Source organism: Dysidea avara, chromosome 14 (assembly GCF_963678975.1).
Source record: "Dysidea avara chromosome 14, odDysAvar1.4, whole genome shotgun sequence".
NCBI lineage: Eukaryota > Metazoa > Porifera > Demospongiae > Dictyoceratida > Dysideidae > Dysidea > Dysidea avara.
In genome coordinates this window covers 9,023,466-9,044,701 of record NC_089285.1, presented here as the reverse complement: position 1 = coordinate 9,044,701, position 21,236 = coordinate 9,023,466, and the positions used below count along the sequence as shown (strand labels likewise).

The 21,236-nt window shown below is 38.0% G+C and overlaps 1 protein-coding gene across 4 annotated transcripts; it reads right to left on the bottom strand.

The window, feature by feature from the left end:
- Positions 1–12,156: 12,156 nt before the first annotated feature.
- Positions 12,157–20,009, bottom strand: LOC136244392 (sericin-2-like). Of its 4 annotated transcripts, XM_066035974.1 has the most exons (4): positions 16,439–20,001; positions 15,982–16,157; positions 14,769–15,924; positions 12,157–14,717 (listed from the first exon to the last, which is right to left on the bottom strand). In XM_066035974.1, exons 3-4 carry the CDS (start codon positions 15,721–15,723, stop codon positions 14,599–14,601), a joined length of 1,074 nt encoding a protein of 357 aa, XP_065892046.1. In that variant the 5' UTR covers positions 15,724–15,924; positions 15,982–16,157; positions 16,439–20,001; the 3' UTR covers positions 12,157–14,598. The 4 variants fall into 4 exon arrangements, with proteins under 4 accessions (XP_065892046.1, XP_065892043.1, XP_065892044.1 ...); XM_066035971.1 differs by having other exon boundaries at positions 12,157–15,924; positions 16,439–20,009; XM_066035972.1 differs by having other exon boundaries at positions 12,157–15,924; positions 15,982–20,009.
- Between the last annotated feature and the right edge of the window lie 1,227 nt (positions 20,010–21,236).

Here is a 21,236-nt window from a genome sequence, read left to right as displayed (position 1 = left end):
TGTGTGTGTGTGTGTGTGTGTGTGTGTGTGTGTGTGTGTGTGTGTGTGTGTGTGTGTGTGTGTGTGTGTGTGTGTGTGTGTGTGTGTGTGTGTGTGTGTGTGTGTGTGTGTGTGTGTGTGTGTGTGTGTGTGTGTGTGTGTGTGTGTGTGTGTGTGATAGAATTTCAATTAGCAATATACTTGATGATTATTGTGTTAGTCATAGGCTATATGTAAGTATTAAAAAGCAATGATTCAATTGGCTAGAAGGCAAGTCTGGTAGTACCACCTGTCTTCTGCAATCGCCTAAGCTTTCACACAACTTGGGTGAAACCATTCATTGCATTTGTCGCGCTACACACCATTGGGCTTCCATCATCTATTGATCTGCATAGACAATAGACATTAACTTCATCATACCTTGGATTTCCACCTCTTCTTGCCTTGATCACTGGAAAGGGAATCATCTTCGTATTGGACAAGCACTGCTCTAAATGTTTTCTCATAATACTTTGATTGTACACAAACGATCCAGGATCTTGCCCATGTGCCAGTGCAGTGCAATATGCAGCGGCAAACACACAATCACGATCAGCCATTTCTCCAGCCAGCTTCAGTGGAACGTGCATCCAGTTTCAAAGTTTGAGCTAAATGCGTGCAAGTATATGCTAAGTATTAAATTAACAGCTACATAATTCTATATTACAAAGAATCCCTCGGAGAATCCCAATCTAGCCCAGCCAAGAATATCCATTAAAGTTGCTATAGCTGCGCGTCACTACCAGCCAGCTGCTTGTCCGAGTGCTAGTCCTAGTTCCTGTCCTAGCCAGCTTCTTCTCCAACTGCAGCCACTCAACTTGAACTCAGTTATCTTTTGGTCTCGCATAGCCAGACCTTATTTCTCTGCATGGCGCTTATCGATTGGAAATTATAAGCGCCTGTTTCGGAGCAGGCGCTTATAATTTCCTATCGATAAGCGCCATGTGGAGAAATAGGGTCTGGCTATGCGGGATTAGTTATCTTTGGTATTAAACGCCAAGTTGAGTGCGAGGTTGAGCATCAAGTGGGTAATACTATTGAGCACTGATATATAGTACAGTATATAAATCGTAGCTACTAGCTACATGCTACGACTTACCGAGGAGCCGAATCCAACCAACTTATGTAAACCAACTCAGTGCGAGCACGATCTCAGTACTGCGAGCTCAGCCTTTAATCTGCTGCGAGATCTGAATTGGTAGCACCTGAAAACTGAGCGGCAGAGGGAAAACATGCTTTGATACACGTGTAATATCCGGACATGTCTGCAAATTTCCAGGAACTTTGAAGTTATCAGATTTCAGGATTCCGGAGATTTGTAGCAAAGATTTCAATTGTGGACCTACGAGATTTCTAGCTTGTTGCAGACCCCGCGGTGTGTGTGTACGTGCGTGCGTGCGTGTGTGTGTGTAAGAGGAAATTATATATTTCAAGTTGGATTAAGGATCATAGGATATAAAAGTAGTTATACTACGAGGCAATGAAGCAGAAGAGGTTGCCTATACCTGCAGATATACTATTGGACATTTAATCCCTACACTTCAGTCTATACTGATTTAGGGATTAAAATTGGTATATCTGTTGGTATAGGCAACCTCTTACTTTTTTTGCTATTTCTTTGTTTCACCTTTTTATAACAAAATTAGGAGTAAAAGCACTCATACTAGTCCTGCAAAACCAGACCACTACTTTTTCTTTTGTGTGTGGGAGGGAAAAGTATTACTTTTTCCCACTAAAGTAGTGGTCTGGCTACGTGGGACGAACTTATAATATTACATCAAAAAAAAAAAGAATAGCACCAGGCATGCTATTAAGTTAATTTTACGTCTATCAATTACTGAAAAGTACAGTGGCAATTATGCTTCTTTCTTCAGCTATGTTTGCCTATTAAACAGCAATAAAAAAACAACAGTACAAGAACTGTCTCTGCGTTCACTATGAAATCGAAGTGTTCTACCACCATAGCCATATGGAAGCCATATTATGCTACAACACTGTTATCAGCAGAAGTAACTGGGACACAAAGGAGTAATCCATGATGTATGTATTGTACATACTGCTATAACAAACAGTAAGCAGCCATTATTCTATCTCACAGACCCTACCATTACTCACTAAACTTAGATTGGAATTGAAAGAACAAGGTGTCCTCTACTTGCAGCTATTAATTCAGACGAGTGGGGCCTTTATTTGCCAAGTCACACTGCGAGATATTTGTGCCTTCAAGTTTGACGTCAACTAGCAGTAAAAGGACCTTGCTTTTAGTTACTATCATGACACTGGATGGTAGTATGGACTACTAGTTAGTAACCAGTGACAAAGAACTTGCAACACAGCAGAACTATTAACCACTAAAAAATTCAAGATATTCTTGAAATTGTGAAACATTGCGTACACTACCATATAGCCGAAACTTTTCAAGAGACAAAACTTTCACGAATTTTGCAAGTAATGATAGCTTCGTGAAAATATAATCGTGAGATGTTTTTGGTTTATTTACATAGCTATCATGCTACCAAAACCGTTTCCTAGACTTTTGTGAATTAAAAAAACACGAAAATTGTATTCTACACAATTTTGTAAAAGTTCATCCCTCAAAAATTTTCCAATGCGGTAATTACTACAGCAACAGAAACCATTTCTTTACACAACTGGTTACTATGCCTACGTATACTGAACAATCTAGCACTAATACAGAGGTCTAACTCACTAGTATACTAGAGAAAACTGACGTACAAGTACCCCTCTTACTGTTTAGATACCCCAATTATCCTTGGCGCAAAAAAAAAATCTGTGCGAATGACATGAATCTTCTTAAACAAAACTCTTTCACTATTCTAATCACTTCTACAAATCTCTTCTTTACTACTGACTTAACAGCAGCGAATTACTTCTGGTTACAGAGCCATGCACTAGCAGCACGCAGCATTATTATTATTGCAATCCTGTGATGCATCAAAAGGAATTTTTGTGGTAACCTTATGGCTTCTTTTGTATGGATTCAAATTAATTAGGTTTAAGTGGGCATGTTAGTAATTCCTATGGCTTCACATGCTAAATCTTGGTTTTCATTGATCTGTGCTTGCTTTCCATCCCTTTTTGTATCAGATGTTTTGTGGTAATTAAAAATCACCATCTCCAATTAGAAGTACTGACTTAGTTTAGTATTTTAGACCTAAAGAATAGAATTCTACAAATTTTGGGTCTAGTCTCACAGTTTTAGTTCTAAACTTTGTCATCTGCTATCTAAGTATGTTTGTAACAAAAGTATGGAAGTAATTTTTATCAAATGAGGTATTGAACTCTAAATTTTCTATGAAAAACAGTTATCTCCTCTTTTGAAGCCATAGTAGTCATTCCTGAAATCTGTTTTATGTTACTACAAGCCACTGCAAGAATTTTTGGGGAGTTTAATTAGCAGTAGGAGGAGAATCGATTTTAGTGCTAAAATTACAGTGTTTTGTAACCACGCCATAATTTGTAAATACTTCAGAGGATTTCACTCAGATTTGCACTAAACAGAAGTTCAATGTCTCAACTACAACATGTGTTACTCATCAGGTGGAGAACAGTATCTGTGTTGGTTTTACAGCTTCATATTAAACACATAATTTTATTCACAGAAGCCATATATTCTTGACATAAGGGCTGCAGTACAGATAGAATATGGAGTAAACATTATACTTGGTTCTCAATGCAATGGAAGAAAAGGAGACAACACAAGTAGAGTGTGTAGGGGCAGATTGTAAACATCAGATTACAGTAGTTATCTGTGCTAATTTTCCTACCTAATTTATCAGGGTAAACCCCTGAATTGTTCACGAGATTTGTCTTTCCAGATGATTGGATGTGATGTTTGAAGGGAACACACTGGAGTACATCAACAAAGTAATATTGCCTATTATTTGAGTGAAGCGTGAAGAGCTGAAACTTCAACCAGATTATCGTGCTTTAGTACTATATGATGAGTGTAAGGGCCAGTTAATAGATTCTGTTCATTCCCTTTTAGACAATAATGTTTATGCAATTAAAGTTTCTCCAAAATGTACTGACTGATGAATTTCGCTGTTAACAGATCAGCAAAGGAATTTTTACACAAGAAATTTTGTATTTGGTACTCTGAGCAAGTTGAACAGAAGCTGACTAAATGAGACACTAGAATGGTGTTACATTATTAATGTACTTACAAACTTGTAATAACGTTTACTTGGTTTGATTTGCAGATGTAGCCATGATCCAGTGGAATTATGAGTTGCACCATGTTTTGTTCAAACACAGTTTGTTTCTTTTTGCCTTGCAATACTGTAGAGTACAAACCTTTCATGTATGAAACATCAATAACCATATCTCGCCTGCTATAGTCAGCTTTATCCAGCTAACGTGCAACCATTCTTTCCTTCCTTTCCTGTTGGCACTATTGTTGATTTTGGGCAGGCTCCTCTTCAGTCTCTAGATGCTATTTGTCTGTTTCTCCTTGACCACCTTTGCATTACTCAAACTACTCAAGACTGTTTTTAATAGACATCTGGGTGCTTGAATAACAGTTTCTGGCCTTGTGAAGGTCCTGGCTTCACAACAGTTAGTGGTGTACAGGTGAAAGGACTCATTAGTTGGACAAACATTTTCTGTGTGGATTTCATTGCATATCAGCCACTAAGGAGCCAGTGCAGCCCTAAATTTCCCCTATTGAGCCATGTGATCATGCCTGGAAAGAGTTGGTACATAAGCAGAAAGAGAGGAACACCAGATCTGTCTTTGCTTTGCCGCCCCTTACCTAAACGGCTACATACAAAAATTGATTTAAACACCCTTAGCTATATAAATTTCATTAATGCAGATATGTATCTAATGAAGTTCCTTGTGAAGTCCTTTTTTTCCTTTTACAGTACTCTTTGTAGCTTTTTTGTACTCTTTAAACAGTTTGCTGGTAATGGAGAATCCTCTCACTGTGAACCACAATGTGACAATATCCTGCAGTAGTGTACTAGACGTGGAGATATTAAAATCATACATTATCAAGTCCCAGTAAAACAACAGGTTTTCATCAGTGACTATTTCATTGACTACACTTTCCCTTATTGCTAGCAACTCATATGCAAAGCTTTAAGAAATCTGTATGTATCATCAGATACATGCTTCAAACCACCATGATTAGTTGTGGGTTATCCACACCTTTACATAATCTTAAATAAGTATCATGTGTTTCTATGTCACTCCTAGTAAGCTGATAGCTGCCTTCACCAATTGCTCTCTTGCATCTCCAGACCATGTTTTATACTATTGCAGCAATTTCTTGACTACAGTATAATATATGGCATTTTCTTCCAATAGTAGTCAAATTTCTTTAAGGTGAACTTTCCCTGTCATCTTTTCGTCTGTTGAATCACACAAAAACAATTATACATACTATAAAATTATATTTTATAGGAAATGACACAGGTTATCATTTGACTAGTACATTAAAAATTATAAATTTAAAAATGAAGTAGGAATCCAAGTGATAAAAAGTAGTAAAACAAGAGATGAAATGATGGTAGCTATTGTGGCATAGCTCAGTGGGAAATCCCTACTTTGGCATTGAACACAAAATAATTGCTATACCATGCCAAAGTAGGATTTCCCACGGAGTTATGCTGTAATAGCTACTATCATTCATTTTTTATCGTGTGGATTCCTACTTCGTTTTTAAATTTATAATTTTTAATGTGCTAGTTTAAGTTTTTTTTGTTAAGGTATACAGCTAGCTATAAGCATGTGACTGTTCTATTAGGGTGACTGCTGTATTAGAGTATCTCGAATCGTAGAGGGCTTTGCGATATGGGTACTGACCTTGCAAAAGCAAGGAAGCCGTCATGCTCTGCAGGATTATTTAAAGTGCCATTTGAAGATCAATGCAGGTGTTGCTTACCAGAAGCATCAAAACAAGTAACAGTCACCTTACCCCTTCAATGTGGTACTACAGTTTTATTGCTATTGCTCTCTTGTACTTCTTTATACACACAATTGAACTGCCACAATGATACAATTCAATAACACAATAGTACATGCACAATTTACGATTCACCAACACGACAGAGGCTAACAGGTAACAATTCCCAACAATGAGTACCATATTAACTTTTGACAACCACATTCTCTTAACACACTCTAACAGTAGATAGGCAATGACTCAGATTCAAATATGCATGTCGTTTGGGAAAGAAAGAGATCAGCTACCACTTCTCAGTATGAAGCGATACCTTTCCTCAAAATGACGAGAAATCTCAGAGACTGGAAAGGCAAAAAACATGAAGCAGAAGTTTTAAAAATCTCCAGTGAGTGTCTATGTAGATATGTAGCATGTGTACATTAGACTATCTTTCAAGTAACAGACAACAGCTGAACAAAATTTGTGATGAGTTAATAAGGTTTCAAATAACCCCAGAAGATATCGTTTGTTGAGAGGACAACTCTGAGCCAGAGGAGTCTGGTGATCCTATTAAAACTTCAGCAAAAAAGACTAAAAAGGTGATTCATAGCTACATAATAATAAATAACCATAATAATTAATTTATACGTAAAGAACTACATGTCAATTAAGGGGTACATTTGCAGTATGTTTACAAAGTATTTGCATGCATTTAAAATTACAAAAATGACGGAAAACCCCCATAATAGTAGGACTAAAATTACCTCCAGATTCAATCTTGTTACTCTTAATTTTCAAAAATTTCCTTGGGTACAAGTAACAAATTGTATGTCAATGCATGGAGTGCTGAAGATCAATAAAGTTTTGAAGATGAGATGAATTCGAAGAAGGCAATGTGATGATCATTGAAGATGACAAGATGCCATCTTTTTCATACAAGTTTATCATGCAGCACCATACCCCAGGACTGGCGCACCCACTGTGTGATTCCCATATAGCCGGGAATTGTTTAGGGAAAGAATTTTTGCAAATTTCATGAGTCCAATGCCTTCAATAACACTGTCATCAAGAACTCCAAAGAAAATCACTCCTCCACCTGAATTAAGAAAGGCACTGCCATGCTACAGATTTGCTCCGTCTGTCCACTTCAATCTGTTCCCTACCTTAATGTCATGTGGCCACAATGACTCGAGAATGGATGCATCCATCTCCTTTAGTATAACCCCTTCAATTCACCTTAAAATAACGTTCAGATAGCGATACATCTTGTCTGCCAGGTACTTACACTGAACTTGACTGGTTCAATCTGTTCCCCAAATATTTGTATATATATATAGGTACTCTCTTAAAGGCTTACCCCAGTTGTTATAAACTGCACGGGGCAAGCTTACGCAGTATTTCAAAGAGAAACTAAGAACTATTGCAGAAAAGATTTGTGCATCATTGCATAGCACATTAAAAAGAGCTACTAAGATTATTTGCCAAAAGACAGTAAGTAGTGTCTCTCAGCCAAAACATCACTGCTTGAGCCATCAAGAAGAGTCAGCAGACTGCTATGGAAGAGAAATATATTATCTATTGTTTTAGAGGATCAGACCAAAATCTGACATCTGGGAAACCCTTCAACTTGACAGAAGACAAAGAAATGTGCCTAAATTGGTCCGTGTTTATACATAGCTAACTAACTATGCACTTGTAGACTTGATTTACTCCACTAGGAGAGCTATTCTTAAAGAAATAGAGATGAAATATTGGTTTGTCTTTTCGTGCTTGGAGAAGGCCTTTGAAACCATTGACTTGACATTTTTCACCTCTTTAGTGACAGTGATGTCTTCAAAGTGCACTGCTGAAGATATGTGTGCATTCAGCTGTTAGTATGGAATGTATCAAAGCTGCTGATGCCTGCCTGATGGACAGTTTACAGAAATACTGACTGACTATGTGTATGTGTATTCTGCAATGTTATGTTCTTTATGTATATGTTAAATCATAGCCAGGAGTGCTATATGAAAAATAAAGTACAAGGCGCGCGACCGAGTACTTTATTTTTGATATAGCACGAGCAAGGCTATGCTTTAAATGATTTATGGAACTTTCTAGTCGTGTAGCTTCACCATGCACTAGGACTCATATTTAACTAGCGTTGCACGAACTATTAGCAGCCTGAACGCACATAAACTAGTTTAACAAAGTAACTCACGCGTATTTCACATAGTAGACGATCACTGCGTCTTTTGGCAGGTTTTGCTCGCAACCCATAATCGATTCTATTGTGAGTCACATGGTGAAGTATTTCCGTGATATCTCCAGGACTTGTCCGTTTACATTAACAAACGTAACAGCAACGTTACATTCTCCCACCCATCATCGAAGCATTTAGGTATGTCTATAAAAGCAATCCAGTGGTGAAACTCGTATTGGCTGGGGTGATTGATCACTCAGCGCGGCGAGGCTATCAGCCTTCACCGGCTTGGGTGATTAGTCGTACTGGCACGAGCCCGGTAGGCTATTAGCCTACACTAAGGCACGTGGGCAACTGTGCTTTATTGCCCGCAAAGAGTGCTTTATTGAAGGAATAAAGCACTCTTTGCGGTGCAATAAAGCACTCTTTGTGGTCGATGAAGCAGTTGGCCGGCTGAGAGTGTACTTTATGAAATTTAAAGTACACTTTTTCCTTTGATCTCGCCCACGCAAAGTTCTATAAACATTATTTGTATGAATAGCTCATTTGTATATACGTGGGTGGGAGGTGTGGTTTGTTTAGGGGCTGCATGGCCACCTTCATGACAAGGTTGCCATGGACATGTTAACGCTCCTTGTGTTAATTTTTAGGTACTCTGTGGCTTTCATCATGTGTTGTAGCAGCTAATGTGCTTATATTGAAATGGTCACACACCCTGATAAGCAGGAACAGGATAAATGGATCTTGTAATGTTATGTAATCAATGGATTTGTGGTCGCTTTTAATTACCATTCTGGTGGCTACTTCAAAGAGATACTGGTGTTACGAGTAAAAGGGTGTTACGAGTAAAAGGAAATGGTAAGGAGATAGATTTAGACACATTTTAACACTCTAGTGGGTGATTTTCACGTAACAGATTAGTGGTCTCGTGGGTTTATGCGCATACCTAGTTGGTAAAACACCTGAAAACCAGATTTCAAATACTTAGCACTTTTACACTGCATGACCAGCAATGATACTCAGCCAGCAGTTCCACAAGTGGCATACAATATGAGCAATTCTCATGCAGCCTGGATTATTGTTATGCTAGCAGTTATTCATGTTCAATGCGAGATGTTCAATCCTAAGTTCATGGAAGCAAAACCAAAGTGCTCTTTGCGGAGAATATCCTACAACAGAATTATTGATGAAAACTGTGTTATATTATTGTGCTCTACAACTTGTAGCGGCTATTGCCATTCTTGGACTTCTATTAGACCGCCTTTCATCCAAAGGATGTGTTTTTGTTTCAAGGCTGTAAAGACCAAAAAGAGGACAATAACTTTAAAGTGCATGGACCCTGATCAAGGAGAGACATTTGCCGAAAATGAAGGAAGAGAAGTAACCCTGACCATAGACGAAATTCTTGACCGTAAATGCTTTTTGAGTAAATAACAACTGAGTGACAAAACTGAAAAGGAAAATGAACTTGAAACCTCTAAGGTTTGTCTGTTACACATAATGAAGGCCAACAGTTCTGCGACTGACTCATTTTAACGTTTTAGGCAACAACAACCAGAAAGAAGATGCCACCAGACAACAGATGCCACCAAATATAAACAATACAATCCGAGTTTGGCCAAGATGCTTTTAAGATGTGAGGCAAATATTAGTGTCATTACTTATCAAACGGTACGGTTGTACCGTTTAAGTAGGAATCCAGGTGAAATTTTTGTGCGATGCCCAAAAATCTGCCTCTAAAAATCATCCTAGAGATATCTTACGAAAAAAACCACCTTTACAGAATAGTACTAGTCCATATAATACATTAAATACAACAAAACGCTTACAGGTGGCTGGATACAGAAATTGCCAAAAACTTGAATTTTAGACTGACTGCCTGACTGACCACAGTTGCAAGCCTAGAGGCCGAACGAAGCAGTGTGCAGCCACCACTTTATGCCACAATAACAAACTCACCAGTGGAATGTGCTTTTTGGGGTTCCGACAAGTGTATGCCCTCTGCGCCTTGTCTTTTCTTTTATCTTCAATCAGGCTACTTGTCTTCTTCATCCAACGAAACCATATCGAGGCATTAATTTTCCGTATCAACACTTCCTTTAAGCAGCATAATAGACACCACAAGATTATTTAAGGTACTTAGACTATGCTACTGTACTGAGGCATAGATTATATATCCCTTACCAGAGTTGGGGTAGTTACTTCAGTTACTTTTCAAAAGGTAACTAAGTACTCTAGTTACTTTTGTAGTATAAATTATGACTTGTTTTTAGCTTTTGTAACATGAATTTTGCTCAGATATGCATCAGTAAGGGATGCAATACATATGTGCACTTAAAATAACAATTCTGTGGCTATTTCAGGTCAGTTTTAATTATTGCTACGTCTGTTACTCAAGCTGAATCATAGAGAACAGTACACAGAATCTGTCTACTTAATGTGGCTGTAGCATATATGGCACATAAATTGAAGTGCTCTTGTAGTTTTAAAGCATGATTAGTTATAGTTACAATGTAACTACTGTAATTAGTTACCATTGTAACTTAGTTACTTTTCAGACAATTACTCCTAGTTACAAGTTACTAGTTACAAAGCAAGTAACTAGTTATATTACTAGTTACTTTAAAAGTAATCCGATACGTAACTTAGTTACAAAAGTAACTAGTTACCCCCAACTCTGTTCCTTACTTATATAATCTATGACGGAGGGTACTGTATCACGATAGGTCACAAGATCACGCCCATTCTTCATTCTATGCATTATCGATTTATCGATTGAAACCACGATGACACAACCTTTAACGCTAGCTGTATTTCAGTGACCACCTTCAAGTTGGAAGGCTGACTCAAGATACTCTAATAATCAATCGAAACCACGTCCCTTTTTGGGCAAGCGCACATCTTAGGAACCTTTAACAACAAATGATCAGGATACTTCATCGATGGCACTGCAATAATTGCAGGTAACATAAAGTTTTCTGTCCTTACTTCTGCTTTCAAAGTTAAATTTGCTTCTACTGTCAAGTCTACAGTCGCAAAGGCCTCCCCAAGTACTACCAATATTTCACATCTCTTTCTTTATGAATAGCTCTTGCTTGCAGAATAAATGAAATCTGCAAGTGCATAGTTAGCTATGTATCAGCATTCCTGTCAGCAGACCAAGGTAATGCTGTTCAAATTGTTGAGGTTGTTCTATTAGAATATTTTAAAAATCAAGTACATGGATTTAGTGATGTTGTGGTGAGCAATTGAAAGGTTCTGCTAATGGATGTTCAAAAACTCAAAAATTTCATTGATTTTCAACAGATCAAAGGCCAGTTTCCTTAAATGCTATATATTACTGCAAGCAAAACTTATTTACCATTTAGTAAAGATTTCATCGAATATACCACAGCACAGTGCTTCTAATCTTCACCACAGATGTGATATATATGCTTAAATCCCATAGTATCAAAGTGTGCTGCACTGTATTAACCCCTTTGTGGGAAAAAGTCAGGTTACAAAAGTATGCACCAAAAAGGTAGATTAAATATTCGGATCCTGCTAAAGACTATATTGTAATTATTAAACACATGTTTAATTATTCATGATTATGTTAAAAATGTTTACAAAACACAAACCAAACACAATTTGTTAAACCACATGTCAGATTTTGGTCTGATCCTCTAAAATAGTAGTAAACATAAATATTGTATTCTCTTCCATAATCATTCTGCCCAACTCATCTTTCTGGCACCAGCAGTAAAGCTTTGGCTCAGACACTAATGTCTTTTGGCAAAGACTCTTTCTGAAGTGCTGTGCTATGATACACAAGTCTTTCTGGAATAGTTTCTCTTTGAAATACTGCATATACTTGTCCCCTAAGCAAAGTAGTTACCTAAGTTTATAACAACTGGGGCAAGTTGAGTGTTACTCATGTTAATGCTTCTGATAAGTAACACCTGCACTTATCTTCAAATTACACTTTCAATAATCCTGCAGATCGAGCATCATGGCTTCCTTGCTTTTGGAAGGTCAGTACCTGTTTTGCCATACCCCCCCCCCCCCCCCCCACATATGAAGGTAGGAACTTTTACAATGCGTGTATCAGGATACTTCATTGAAGGCGCTGCAATAATTGCAGGTATTACACAGCAACCAAAGTTTTCTGCCCTCGCTTCCGCTTTCAAAGTAAAGGTTACTTTTACTGTTGAGTCAACAGTCACAAAGATCTTCCCAAGAAGTACTAAAAGATGAAGACACATCTATATCTTGTTAGCAGAGTAAACAAGTGCATATTTACCTAAATATAAGCATTCCTGTCAGCAGACCAAGTTGGGCACATTCTATATAGGAGTGTATAGCTTGATACGTGCTGAGCTACCATGGGTATTTGGTGCTTTTGTTGAGGTAAACAGCAGTTACTTTAATACCAATGGCTTTTACATTAATACCGTGATATTTAGTAATACCGTGATACTTTTTATGGAAGGTATACCGTTTGCTGTTTTTCAATACCGCCCAGCAATAATTAGCATTATTTTACAGATTGACAAGGATCAAGACGATGCCAGGGCTAATTTTACACACCCACATGATGAATCTATTTGAAGTCTTGAGACAAAGTGGCTCATTGGAGTATTAACATTAAAGAAATAAGAACCAACAGTAGCATAAAGTTCCCCTTAGAACTGGAAGTGCTGCAAATTAATCTAGAACATCAAGCCTTGCCTACTTGTCAGAAAGGTGCTAATGAGCATGTTTGAGTTGTGAGGTGTATAGAGCAAATGGACTAAAGCTATAAAAATGCAACAGGCAGGCAGTACTACTCACCATATTACCAAGAGATGACTTATAGCTGTACCAGGTTTGTGCATTATTCTTGATTACTGTAGAGCTCGGAGCTAGTGATTATTTTTATCATAGCAGTAAGTCGTCGTTGGACATTACACAACATCTACTGGTGATGTTATTTTGGCTAAAAAAAGTTGATTGTTTACTTTTATCCCATGAGAATTAGTTCTATTGTAAGGTACAATACATTTTACTACTACGTATTGTACTATATAAAAACCTACTTTAAAACTTTGTTGTGGATACAAATAGTATTTGACAGGAAAGGTCCCTCGGAAAGTTTCGAAGGTGTGGTTTTTGCAAAAATCTGTAAACACTTTTGTTTTAAAACTTCTAAGATGGTTTAAAAGTGCAGGCATAATTATTACAAACTGTAATAACAACTAACCATATTTAGGGACAGTTCTGATAGGAGCGCTCCTTAATGTCTACTTCTCTTCATTGAGTGTTTCCAAGGGGGTCATTGTTGTATGTAGCTCTTCTTCTACTGATGTCAAAATGTCGAGTGTGGTTGAAATTTAGCTTTTATATTACACTTTTTTTTTACTTTAGGATGGTGACATAGCACCTATATTTCAGTAGTTTTCGATTGTGGGTTTGAAATTTGTGCACTTGACCACTGACTTGGCAAGAATCTAGTGGCCTCAACCATTGTCTTAGACTTTTGAGAAAGGTTGCAGATCTACTTATACAGTGAGGCACGCGCTAACAACAGCTGTGAGAGCAAAACCTATTCAAGTAAATTTAAAAGTTTGTTGAAATCTTTTTTGGAGATCTTTTCTTTTAGTACATGTCAGGTTATACTTATATACCTATGAATTGCAAGCCCATATACTGTGTATGATGTATTAATTTGAGCATTTTTAACAGCTTGTATGTGTCAAGGCTGTGATGAATCTGCTTGGAAGTTCCAAAAAGGTGACTGTGCTAAGAAGTGATAGTGCAAAAAGGTGACTGTGCTAAGAAATGATAGTGCAATCGTAAGTTGATTAAAACTGTATGGTTCTATGACGTATTATTGTTGGAATTTTTAACAGCTAATTGTCAATGCCATGGATGTGCTTGCGAAAAAGACAAGTGTTTACGTGAAAACCCTTGTTGTAGAAAGGCATAGCTAAACCCTCTCCGCAAGCACTTAACTTCACCTGATACGTAACATGATTAATATTGGCAATATGTACATGATTCAGTTGATATAGTTATTAGGATTTTAAAGGATTAACTAATATAACAATGATTACATACTGTGGCGTGCTAGACTATACCCTTACAAAAATGTGCATGCAATCTGCATGCATACAGTTATCAATTGTTTACATAATAATTGTATACTTGTGTACACATACAAAAGTGAGGTATTGGCCATTTTGTATGTATACAACTGTTTGTAAATTGTATGCAATCATTTGTATGCATGCAAATGTTTATGAATTGTTCACAAAGAGTTGTTGTATGCATACAAATGTTCGCAAATTGTATACAAGCATGACAATGCATGCGCTACGTAAATTGCATGCGTACTGTACATATTTTGTAGCAAGCAAACTGTATGTAATTTTGTTTATCACTAATATAATATTATCATGAAAAGATCAATGTATGCATGTACATATACTGCAGCTATATTATATTGTTAACTTTATGGTATGGTTGACTGCTACTCTTTTTGTTTCAGTTTTCTCTTCGATAGAGCACAAGCACTGTTCACGACGATGTTGATGGACTCATTCGTTATTTCATTCGGATACCTTCTTGTGAAGTGCTCATACATCAACCCTATTATGTATACATTTATGCAATTTCTCATATGAACATGTACATACGTACTTTTTATTATATCCAGCTTTCTTCCATCGAGGGCAGGGGTAGAATTTGCATTGGTTCTGCCCACAGCACACGACACGGCTAGAACTTGATGGCCATACACTATTGCCAGTATCTTCCTCAAGGCAGGCTTCCATTGTGTGGACATGCTGTTGCATATCATTTTGATCGTAATGTTCTGTTCCCTTGAGAGCCCTAACCCCAAGTCGTCATCATTGTCATGGCCATCTTGCAAAACTGGCCCTAATTCAGCCAGTTTATCCTCGATTATCTTTACCCTACCATCCAGTTGTTGGACCTGTTCATAAAAATCTGTGACCTGATGGTTGGCTGATTGACTAACTGTGGGTTGGGAGACTGTTGAAGAATAGCTCCACATACTGTTAGACTGAGGTGGATATGCAGCATAAGCTGGTGAGTATGGTGGATATTGAGTTAAGTAGTTCCATGCACCACCAGAATAATGAGGCCCAGCTGTTCCATTAAATGTACCAGCTGATGTTATCGAGCCGGTAGTTTGAGTAACAATTGTACTGGTGGAAGAGATGGGATTAGCTGTCTGTCTACTGGTAGGATTGGCTGTGTATCTACTGGTAGAGGAGATGGGATTGCCTGTGTGTCTGCTGCCAACTGCACTGGTGGAGGAGATGGGAGTGGCTGTGTGTCCACTGCCACTGGTGGAGGAGATGGGATTTGCTGTGTGTCTGCTGCCGCTGGTGGAGGAGGTGGGATTGGCTGTGTGTCCACTGCCACTGGTGGAGGAGATGGGATTTGCTGTGTGTCTGCTGCCGCTGATGGAGGAGGTGGGATTGGCTGTGTATCTGCTGCCAACTGCACTGGTAGAGATGAGATTTCTGGCAGCTTCACTCACTGATGAATTGCTGGTTTCAGAGTTTGAGAGAATGTACAATGGAGGTGGGAGTGGTGGCACAAAGTCATCTTCAAAGTCTTCCAGCATTTCAGTTTCTAGTTGTTCTCTGACTTTCTACAGTAGTTTGCTTCTTCTTTCTTCTCTTCTTCTGTTGTAATGTCTGGCTATCCCTCCTCTGTTGTGATGTCTGATTATCCCTCCTCTGTTGTGGTGTCTGGTTATCCCTCCTCTGTTGTGGTGTCTGGCTTGCATTGTTCATTAGTTCAGTCAGTATTGCTTCATCATTTCCTTTAATAGTTAAATAAATTTTAATAAGCAGCTAGCTAATTTAATATAATGTCTTACCGACTTCTATCACCTTGGCAGCATATCGCCGGCCGCCTTTCCACTTTACTACGACCTCTTGGCCTGGGGCAGCTTTGCCACTCACAATTGTTTTGCGTCTTACTACGCTCTTTTTTCCATCTGTCCACACAACAAACGCAAAAGTTGGGTCAGCTCTAGGGTCAGCCATTCCGTAGCTAAATGTAAGATTAAGGTAAATGCGGGTATTTCCGGACAGCGTACAATTCCGGACACTTTGGTACCTTTATCAAGCTAGCCGAGGAACGAAACAACGGATTGCCTTGAAATTTCTGCTGTGAATAGCTATTCTTATAGGGATTATAAAAATCGAAAAGTGTGTTCTAGTTGATTCATTCTTGGGTGCTATACACGAAGTGTCCGGAATTGTGCGCTGTCCGGAAATACCCGCATTTACCTTACGCAATATTATTTTAGCTAAACGTTGCTGTCCACTTACAGTTAAGATCAGTAGCGTCAAAGTAGTTTAACGCAGCAAGGAGCCAAACGTACGCAAGCAACGAAAACAGAACGATTAAATCCAGGTGAGTGCGTAATGGGGTCGCGCCTTTTTGCTAGCTAAAAATGATTGGCTATATAGTCGCGGTAATTTTGCTCGATATCGCGCTACATGCTGAAGTACTAGTCTTTGTTAGTCATCTTAATGTTATGGCCAGTAATTCTATTCCGGTCGATCGAAAGCGTCGCGGTCCTTACCTTCAATATTTGCAAACACGCAACCCCTTGACAGCAATCAGTGCCACGAAGAACTCGACTTCGCTACCACCAAAGAATCTCGCAAAGAACAACTCAGCAATTGCGTAAGTTTCGTTTACCATAGGTAGCTAGCTACTCAGTAGTCTGGAGCCACCACCCCCTACTTTTAGCGAATGAGCGGCGGTGCCAGACTATTAAGGTAGCTAGCTACCCGGCTAGTATAATTCCGTCCACTCAGTATAAATCCACGGGAGTCTGCATGAGGTATGCACCCATCAATCAATTGCAGTGCTTGCTAATAACTATATTTTCATCATTATTGGCTTTATAACAGTATAGTATAACTATAGGCTAAGGCAAAAGTGTGCAGTGAACTTTGTGATTTCTTTACATGGCTTTACTATTTGACCATAAAAGTCCATTCCACTAGCTATACTGCATGCATGAAGCTCCAATATAGTAAAATAATTTGCTGTCAAACCAGTGTACTTATAGATAAAAACACAGATAAAAATTTCAAAAAAGGCTATATATACCCAAAAACAACCAAGCTGTGAAAAAGGTGCGGGCCCCCTCTCTGGACATGGTTAACATAGTTGTGAAATTCAAGGTGGCAGCCAAGAAATGGCTGTGATGGTAGCTAGGTTAACGGCAAAAATTTAATAACAACAATTCAGGTGTATTATAGTCCTAACCTTTTTAACTATGTCCTTCTTGAGAGGGCCACACCTTTTTTACTCCATACCATGTGGCATGTGAGACCAAAACAATAGTACAGCACCTAGTTTATATATATATATCTATATAATTATGTTCACCATGTACTATAGTGCCTAATGAAGAGCCTTCTGCAGCTGAAAACTCAGCTGAACATAGCGAAGTTGACGCATGGCTTCAAACAGATGTACAGCGTGATGATGATATAGAACAGCTTGAAGATTTCAGTGACGTTGATGTTCTGCAGGATGCAACTTCCGAAGTTGATAATGCTTTACAACTTAATGATTCTGTACAGCTTGATGATGCCGTTTCCCAAGTTCATAATGCTTTACAACTTAATGATTCTGTACAGCTTGATGATGCCGTTTCCCAAGTTCATAATGCTTTACAACTTAATGATTCTGTACAGCTTGATGATGCCGTTTCCCAAGTTGATAATGCTTTACAATTCAATGATTCTGTACAGCTTGATGATGACAATGTACAGTTTTATAATTGTGCACAGGTTGAAGATGGCCCGTTAGATGATCCTGTGTAATTTGATGGGCACATGCAACTTGATGATAACATGGCATTTGAAGATCAAGAAGAGAGCAATGAAGGATTGGAAGACTCAGATGAAGAGAATGATAGTGAGCCACAGTATGATCATGATGATCCACTCTATCCAGGTGCAGAGATTACAGTTGGTGTGTTCATGACTTTATTGCTGGCTTTCGCTGTTCGTCATAAATTGACAAATGAAGCTTTATCCGATTTACTGTACCTAATGGATCACATTTGTCCAAAACCCAACAGATGTTGCAAAACGCTTTACAAATTTAAAAAGTTCTTCTCGTTTTTAGTTTTACCATTTAAGTGTTGTTACTACTGTTCACAATGCGTCAACCCTATCAGTGTCAACCCTATTACTTTTGCAACAGTAACAGCCTGTTCTGTTTGTAACACTGCTATCAATTCAGTGAAGGATTTGAGCTATTTTATACACATATCTATATCTGATCAAATCCGATCATTATTTGTCCAAAAAACATTCTATGACAACTTGCTTCATCGATTTACAAGAGTTAAAGCAAATCAAGGTGGCTATGAGGATATTTATGACGGTTCATTGTACAAAGATTTAATGTCACCAAATGGAATTCTGAGCAGTCAAAACAATATTTCTTTGACATGGAACATAGATGGTCTACCAGTTTTTAGCTCGTCTAAGTTCAGCTTGTGGCCGTGCTATTTAGTAGTAAACGAATTGCCATATCGACTAAGACTGCTGAAAGAGAACATAATAATTGGTGGACTATGGTTTGGCGAAGAGAAACCAAATATGCACGTGTACCTTAAGCCAATCATAGGCGAACTTGCAATGTTAGAGCAACATGGTATTGAGGTACAATCACCATCTGTGCCTCATCCATTTGTAAGCAAAGCTGTTCTGCTAGCAGGAACTTGTGACCTTCCTGCTAAGTGTTTAATTCTAAACACAATTCAATTCAATGGAATGTTTGGATGCAGTAAATGTCTTCAACCAGGACTTTCTTTTCCCACCAGTGCCCGTGGAAGCGTGCATGTTTATCCATTTTCTTCAGAAGATCCTTGTGGCCCAGCTCGATCACGTATCCAGAATGATTTAGATGCACGGCAAGCAGTAGCTGAGAAATCTGTTATAAATGGAGTTAAAGGTCCATCATGGCTCAGAAAGCTTGAGACGTATGATATAATTGATGGGACTGCAATTGATTACATGCACTGTGTGCTATTAGGTGTAATGAGATTATTACTCTCATTATGGATTAGTTCCGAACACCACAATGAGCATTATTACATTGGCAGACAAGTTAAACTAATTGACAGTCGTCTTGAAACAATAAACCCACCATCAATAATAACCCGTAAACCTCGCAAGCTCTCCACACATTTTAAATATTATAAAGCTTCCGAATACCGTGCTTTCTTATTATATTACTCCTTACCGGTACTCAGTGGGATTTTGCCGTCTCAGTATTGGAATCACTATTCTTTGTTAGTGGTTTCCATTCATACCTTGCTGCAGCAATCCATATCTGACAGACAGCTTAATCAATGCCAATATTTGATCAACACCTTTTGCCAACAGTTTGAAGTTTTGTATAGCCAGAGATATATGTCTGCTAATGTCCACCTTTTATTACATCTTCCAAATACTGTACGTCAATTAGGACCTTTATGGGTATTTTCATGTTTTTACTTTGAAGGACAAAATGGTATGCTGAAGAGATTGGTGCATGGAACTCAACACATCGATAAACAAATCATTAAATCATTTTCGCACTTCAAGAATTTATCAGTAACAGTTGACAAGTTCTTCAGTGAGCATCCCAGCAGTCATCTTGATGCATTCAAACATCTGGACTCGAGTTATCGGCATAAAGTGTCACCAAACAGTCTGTGTATTGGAAGCAATTTGTATGCTTTGGGAAAACCTTCAATAGGTAGTATAGATAAGCTGCTTAAAAATTCTGAAGTGCAAGCACTACAACAAGTAATATACGGACCAAGACAAGTCAAAGTCTACAGTCGTGTTAAGTTTCACAATATTATGCTTCATAGCACTCCGTGGAACAACAAAGGTGTCTTGAAGCAAAACAATGCAACAGTGGCATATAGGAGATCTGACCATGTTGAATATGGAATAATAAAGAAATTTGTTGTCATAAGCGATAACGAAATACCAACACAGACAATAGTAATTATATGTACACTTGATCACACACAGCTGCAGCAATCAGGCACAGTAGTGCCACACATATTTGTGTGCTCACCACCTTCTGAGTCATCTGAAGTAGTAGCTGTAAGCATTAAAAATATAATAAGTCCATGAATATTTATGGCTTTTAGTGATGTACCAAATTCAGTGTATGTTGCTGCATTTGCAAACTTGCTAGAAAAAGATTAGCAATTATGATTTATGTATTGTATATAGTTATATAGAAACATATACTATACATTTACAAGGCAGGCATATTTACATGGTATACATAGGTGTATATGTATAGGTGTATGTTGTGTGATAACACTTTGCATGTGTCTTGCTTTAGTGAAAATATACCAATATTTTGATTGGAGGATTTCTATACATATATGCAAGTGTTACTTGCATATACAGAACTGTTCTTAAATAAACAACTCTTTATTTGTTACGTTATTCATCCTTTGCTGTGGTATGCACTCATTTCTTGTTAACTGCATCTGTGCATTTGTTACGAGTAACCTACAATTTATACAAGCCTAGATCACAAGCGTAAAAGCCTAGATCTTATGTGCAGCATATATGTGATGGAAATTATGTGCATCGTTCTTGTATGAAATTCTTCATTCATGGGGAGCTTGGGGAAATTTCTTTTATATTTTATGAATGATTATATACAGTCCAGTTATTGGTCATGTAGACACAATTTTGTGGTCAAATCAATCATATGCTGGTGGGAAATTCACAGAAAATTTCCATCACAAGTTTTGTCAAGCTCCTTTCTGTCTGTGGAGTTAAATTTTGGTAAGTATTCCTTAAGTCATACAATAACAAGTTTACTATAATATTACATTTTTAATGGTTCTATGCAGTGACCATACAAGTGACCAGTCAGCCATAATCAATTTTGGTGGTTACCAGTGTGTGTGCATATGGAAAGAGATGCAGCAAAGACAGGCAAGTTATAACATTAAAGAAATATGAACCAACAGTAATATACAGGTGGTCACTAACACAGGTGGTACTGCACTTGTACACCTCCATTGTGTAAGACAACCTTCTAGTTGGGAGTGGTTATTGGAAACTTGTGTAAAAT